Source organism: Aplysia californica, unplaced genomic scaffold (genome assembly GCF_000002075.1).
Source record: "Aplysia californica isolate F4 #8 unplaced genomic scaffold, AplCal3.0 scaffold00431, whole genome shotgun sequence".
In the NCBI taxonomy this organism is placed as follows: domain Eukaryota; kingdom Metazoa; phylum Mollusca; class Gastropoda; order Aplysiida; family Aplysiidae; genus Aplysia; species Aplysia californica.
The window spans coordinates 83,835-90,757 of record NW_004797701.1 but is presented as its reverse complement, the minus strand read 5'-3'; the positions used below and the strand labels follow the sequence as shown (position 1 = coordinate 90,757).

Here is a 6,923-nt window from a genome sequence, read left to right as displayed (position 1 = left end):
GATTGTGATGTTTTTCCTCTTTTGCAGAAAGAGCGCTCGGAGTGGCAGCTGGCCTATTACATCACTGTGGGCCTACAGTTCTTCTCGCTTTTCTTCTACTGTGTCTTCGCCTCGGGAGAGCTCCAGCCCTGGGCGCTACACACGTACAAGCACAAGTACGAGCAGCTGCCGGGGAACAACAACGACGAGGACGAGGACAAGAACAAGCAGAAGATGCTGGGCTTCTCCGAGCCTGGCACGTCGTATTCCGGCCATTCTGGGTCGCTTGATTCTGTAGGAGAAGAGAAAAAGAAGGCGAGGAAGAATGACGACCTTATGGCGACCCTAGCGGCATCGCTGGTAGAAACTTTGCCTGACGTGGAGGCTGACGGGTTACGTGACCCTTCTTCTCAGCCTCGCTCTCGTTCCAACACTCAACAAGCGGTAGTCATAATGTACTCCGCCCCAGCAGATGATGACGTGAAATTGGAGAGTGGGAATAACCACCCTGTAGACTACAAAACAAGCCCGAGTTCAGGGGAACGACAGCAATCTGTCAGTCTGTTGGACGAGATTCTGCAAGCGGACAAAGAAGGGGGCGTAACTCCTACGACAACAGTGTTTTCCCCGAGCCCTGAGTCAGGACACGAAAGACAAGGTCAAGGACAGTACAACCACATTCCCTTCTCTCCTTCTGGCCAGGCGAAATTTAACAACACCAATGGTGATGGACATTTGATTACAGAAGCAGGGCATAATGTGGGAGGTTTGAACTCAGACCCCACTCAGCAGAAACTCTCTTCTCCCAGTGTCGCCACAATGCAGATACACACGTCTGAGGCTATTGGTAAAAGGTCAGACATTGATGACGTCAGTCCTGTGAGTTCTGTGTCCTCCTCTAGCCTGCCAGAATCTGCAACTAACCATAAGGGGAAAGGGAAGGGAGGGAAAGGGAAGAAGTCAAAGGGAGGGAAATCTTCCCGAAGCGAGTCGAGCTCTAGCGGGGGGAGTTTTTCCGGTAGCAACAGCAGCCTCAACGACAAGGGTAGAGAAAACGAAAGTGAAGCCCCCACGATAAGAAGGCGAAGGGCGGCTAGTGAGGGGAAGGTTGATGACTCCGCTAGCCCAACCGTTTTAGTGAAACCAGAGAATGTAGCAAATGGTGATGGTATCCATTCACAAAACAGTAGCAGTATTATGACTCCAGTGAACGATTCGTTAGCTACAAAATTCTAACCTACAGAACAGTCTGAGAGTTGGGCGCCAGCAGACAGCGATGTACATACAGATGATGCCGCTCCTAAACTTAACGTCTTGAAGCGTCTGTTTAACTCGAGCAAATAAAACAGACGTGTCTCAAAACTTTCTTAAGATAAACAAGCACACGATTGCTTAGAAAGGTTGAGTCCGGACAAAATATGAATTCTAGAAGTTTCGAAGATACGTCTCTCCGGGGTCCAGGTGAGCCGCACTATTGTCATGGGTTCACGCGCAGTGGAGATTAGTGGAGAACGTGTTTCAGAAGAGCGGAAGTGACGTGTTCAGTCAGAACCGGAAAGAAACATAAACTGTGCTTGCGCACGCAGCTCCACACCCTGTGCTGTGACGTGTACCAAAGAGGTTATATAATATATATTATTTATGGTACTAGAGCTCGCAACAGTTACGTCACACGTGTCAGACATCCCTCATCGGCACGCGGGCGTGCCCCCATTTATATGAACGATCTGAGCCCCACCACGCTCCCCACGAGCTCTCGTAAACCACCACCCCCCTCCCCCCATATTTCAGTGCAAGCGTGTAGATTCACCCCTAGAATACCAACGAGACGCCTCCACGTGAGTCTTGAAAAGTACTCACCCCTCTGTTGAACAGCTCATGTTTTTCCCTTGAGATTCAGCGCCCTAGAGTGGGCACACACAGCCCGCGTTCGTTTACGTTAGGGACATCACTTCCACGAACTCTGGTATTAAATATAACCTCTTTGGACGTGTTCACAGCAAAACAACGCTCCACGAGATGCTGATCTGATTGAGGGCTATTCCACAGTAAGGGGATCGTACACAATTAATGACGTCGGTTAAAATTTGGCCAAAAATTACCCCCGCCCCCGTTGACGTCAACCAAAATGTACATGTATGTTTAGGTAGAAACTATACAGGATGCATTTTGTATTTTTGCGCGTTTGATCTTTATTTTTCCTTCCTTTCTTTTCTTTCCTTTTTTCCCCAACCTTTTAGAGCATCATGGTTAACGTCAACTTTGTAAGGACCCCCCTCCCTCATGTCAACTTTTGTCTGCTTTTCACTGAACCCCCACCTCCCCCTCCCTCTGAGCTGACGTCATTTTTAACGGTCCCTAAGTGATGTGAGATAAAAATAGAAATTCCTCATTTGTCCTGTCAGTTACCGAAACTAAACACGTCACAGATTCTTAATATATGTCTTTCAAATGTTCTGATCATTTAAAGTTGAAATAAATTAATTGATATTGAATTACAGTGTTATCATTGTTAGAAAATACTGGTAAAGTCCACAGTCCCGACAGACACCTTGGAATAGTCCACGAAATTGACGAAATAGTTTGTGTCATGTTCTTTCTGAAGGGGCTGAAGCAGTTTGTGCCATTATAAAAGTAGCCTACACACTACACACTGAATTCTGTTACTACTACAGATTGTGGTAAATACTTGTAGTAGTAGTAGCAGCAGTTGTAGTAGTAGTAGTGCAGGCTGCATTTATGGGTCACTAGTAGCAGAAAGGCCTACAAACAGAATTCTACTGCCATATCATGTGTGTCAGCAATTATAGTACATTATGTTACGGTAGTGCAGACTGATTTCTACATATATATTATATATATATTTATTTATTTTTTATTTGTGTGTGTGTGTGTGTGTGTGTGTGTGTGTGTGTGTGTGTGTGTGTGTGTGTGTGTGTGTGTGTGTGTGTGTGTGTGTGTGTGTGTGTGTATATAGTACATGCTGGCTTCCTCTTTTCGGCCACAAGGTAGGCTACACGTTGATAATCTCTATAGATCTACATGATGTATAAAAATCATATTCCGGGCCAAGGTTGTTTGGTTGTTGGGTTTTTTTTTCCAACATAGACCTAATAATAATAGTTCTAGTAAGGTTTTACGGCGCTCGCAACTGCATAAGGTCATATTATTGTGGCGTCGGTGGCCTAGTGGTTAGGCTCTCGGACTCGCAACCGTAAGGTCGTGGGTTCGAATCCCGTCAGGGGCCCGACGTTGTGTCCTTGGGAAAGGCACTTTACACGAATTTTCCTCACTTCACCCAGGTGGGAATGGGTACCCGGCTATAGACAGCTAAAGATCTTGTCAGTTTGTTAGTGTTTGAGCGCTTAATCGGCTGCTTGCACTGTATGCTTCTCGGGAAGCTGAGAATGTTTCGGAGTGTTCTATGGTCTGCTGGGGTAATAATATAATGTAAAGCGCATAGAGCCTGCTGTTGAGCGGGGATATGCGCGAAACAAATGCTATCTTTTATAATTATTATTATTATTATTATTATTATTATTATTATTATTATTATTATTATTATTATTATTATTATTATTATGAGCGCCAAGGGGTGGATGTCAACAGAGGTCCAAGTGGGGAATCAGGCTTACTCTGCTCACCTCTCAAGCCACAGTATAGGCCAACTATGTGAAAAATGGTCTTGAGCACAAAAATCGCTCTCTGCCAGTCCGTTTATTGCAAATATAATATACTGTCTCTCTGGCGCATTTGAAAATTTGAAAGCAGATTTGGGGGGGGGGGGGGGGCTCTCCATTGCCATAGGACCGGTGTCAGTGGTGTTCTGAAGACACCCCCCCCTCTCTCTCTCTCTCTCTCTCTCTCTCTCTCTCTCTCTCTCTCTCTCTCTCTCTCTCTCTCTCTTTTTTTTTCCCTTTCCCCAACCATTTCCGTATTTCTTCAGTTAGGATACAAAATAGACGTGTCGTCACGGTCAACACAATGACAGTCCTGTGTAGTCCGATTTAAAATATTTTTAAAATATCGATACAGTTTATATCACTTACGATGCCGGTCACTCCGACCCTGTCAGCCAAGGTTGCCTGTGGTGAGTCCTGTGGTGGGTGGGATACAGCTTAGTGTGCCAAATAAAAGGCGCTAGATGTAGATCTCTATCATCATCATCCGGTGCCTTGCCGACTGGCGAGGGCGATCATGGACCTCCACTGCCATCTGTCTTGCGTTTCAGCATGTCTGTTTTTCTTGCTGCTCCCAGCCATGTTGTGAACTTGTCCAGTATCTTTTCCCTCTGTCTGCCTCTGCCTCTCTTTCCATCAAACTTGCCTGTTGTTACAATATTCTCCAATGCTTCTTTTCGCATTGTGTGTCCAATAAAATTGGCCTGTCGCTTTCGTATATATTCGTCATTGGCTGTCGTCTGCAATTTGCTTCAAGCAAGACTTCTTCCTTTGTTTTTCTAGCTGTAGATGAGATACACAACATGCGTCTTATGAACCACAACATAGGCCCTACTAAATAAAATAAAATTGCCAGGGTGGGAATCAAGCTCACGTCTTCAAACTACAGTGCAGCCTCTAATAATTAACGACATCGTCGGGACCAGAAAAAATGTCGTTATAGAGAGCTGTCGTTATAGAGAGGCAACCAAAAATTATTTTATTAATTATATTATTTATATATACAGGAAAAAATTGGGACCTGGGCACCGTGTCGCTTTACAGAGAATGTCATTAATTATTCGGAAGTCGTTATAGGGAGACAGCACGGTAATGTACTCCTTCCTCAAACATTGCAGGGAGAGATTTAGAAAGAAGGAAGTGGGGTAGACAAGACAGGGAACTTAGGAACCGCAGTAGGGTAGCGACCGCGGGATATTATTATGCCAGTGAGAACAATGACGCCCTGCAACACCCCCCCCCCACCAAGGCGTTGTCGTTGCCAAGGATTCATCATACTCATGACTGTAACTGTAGTGTAATGCTGTATTTTCCATGTTCATTACGTTATGTTTTCTCGGTCCGACTGAAAAAGGGTAATTTATTATTTAACGACTCGTAATCGTGAGATTGCGGGTTTGAGTTCGAGGGTTCGAGCCTCAGCTCGGTCCGACGTTGTGTCCTTGGGAAAGGAGGTTTATACGAATTTCCCACTTGGCTCGGTCCTTTCGGAGACGGACGTTGATAAACTAGGAGGCCCCGCCTCTTAAATTTATAACCTAATAGTGTTGACAGAGGCGTTAAAACCAAACCATTTCACCACTTTCACCTGTACAGCCTCTCAATAATGTTTAGAAGAGTCAGCAATGGTATTACCTGGTAGCCTACATGGTAGGCCTACTGTTTACCGGTATATCGTGAGTTCCCCATAACTATCAAATTATGTGATCATTCTGATGAATTAGTTACGGTGTTGCATAAATTTATTTTGAATTGGACTGCTCTGTAAAAGTGTAAGGTTATATTTAAAATTAAGAAGCAAACCTTCCAAATGTAACGTCCATCCCCGATAGATGGGAGAATCGAGCCAATCAGAGGGAGAACCTTTACTTTCCAAAGCAATCACAGTTCAGAATAGAAGCCCTTGGGTATTCAAACTGGGGCCACCCGCTCCTTGGTCCAGGATAAGGACCAGCTGAGTAGAACTTACCATGACTGAAGAGGAATCCAATACAGATGAAGGGGAAGTCAGTCAGTCACCACAGTGCCAGTGTTTGTTGCAGCAAAGTAAAAGAATGGTCAAAGACTAAGACAAAAGTAGAGGAAAAAAGAGTCTGTTGGTTGAGGAAGATGACATGGAGATGTGTGACTTGCTGTGGGAGTTTAGAGTAGAATGAAAGAAAAATGTGAAATCTTGTGAAGAAAAAAAGCTGCCGGAGTTAATGAGGACATGCCAGAAGGACCAGTGTGGGTCAATGATGTAACCTTTGCAACCCCAGAGAAAATGAAAAATCCTGACACTGAATGAGTTTAAAACGCTGGTAGGGGAAAGCGGAAATCTGTCCCCATCGGCTAATGCGATTGTGCGGCCGCGTTTTTTCGCGTAATTCTGAAGCATATATTTGCATAAAATTTTGGATTCCCCGCGTTTTTTCTTCATTTTCACAAAACAATACATGTATTAATTATTATTAATCTATTATTTTTTACTTAACTTTATTAACGCCTCGCCACGTTGCTAAAGGGAAGTAACCCCGGTAATAAGTCTCATAAATTTAAGTGACAAGTTGATTTCCCTTGCTAGAAGTAGAAGATCTTGGTAATCGGAATCGTAATGGTGGTTAGGATTTTGTTCCTTGAGCATGTTCAATTTTTCAATCCATCGAAAGTTGTTCTCGGGTATGCTGATGTTTCATGTTTGACAGGTGTCCCTGGTTTTCGTGATGTGCCAGCATCAGATGTCCAGATGTCTTTCTTTTTTTTCTTTTTTTTTTTACATTTTTCTTTCCTCTACATATGTTAGTGTTAGATTTATATATTCTACAGCAGTGAAAGTTCGAGATTGTACTCTTTGGTTGTTTTTTTCTGACCGATGTGTATTGTTTTCTTTCCAAATACACAACAAATTACTACTGGTACTGATATGTTCTGTTTTCAATTTTTCTGTAGCCTACATAAATTAAAACATGAAAATTCTTGTTGAAAAAGTGCAAAACATGTCGCGAATGATGTTACGGTAACTTGCATAAAAAATTCGTATAATTTTCCTTTTTTTTTTTCCTTCGTAATTTGGACATCTAAAGGTGCATTTATAATTCTGCGGGGACAGCCGTATGCGCCGGATCAGTCCTCCTATTTCGGATGTTTTGAAACGCAAGACCAAATCCACGGTAGGACAGGACAGTCAGGACAGCACTGTCCGAGACAAGAGAATGACGTAGTGCGGTAGAAGTAGTGGTAGTAGCCTTCATGATGAAGTTCATCTCTCTTCTTTCTCTCAAGCCC

General features: G+C 43.8%; 1 protein-coding gene across 1 annotated transcript in view; it reads left to right on the top strand.

Annotated features, from left to right (window-relative positions):
- LOC101861831 (sialin) overlaps positions 1 to 2,409 on the top strand; it is a gene marked incomplete at its 3' end in the record, with an annotated part of 34,637 nt that extends 32,228 nt beyond the window's left edge. The window contains 1 exon segment of the mRNA XM_013086061.2: positions 28 to 2,409. Within this exon segment, the coding sequence (XP_012941515.1) occupies positions 28 to 1,215 (1,188 nt within the window).
- Between the last annotated feature and the right edge of the window lie 4,514 nt (positions 2,410 to 6,923).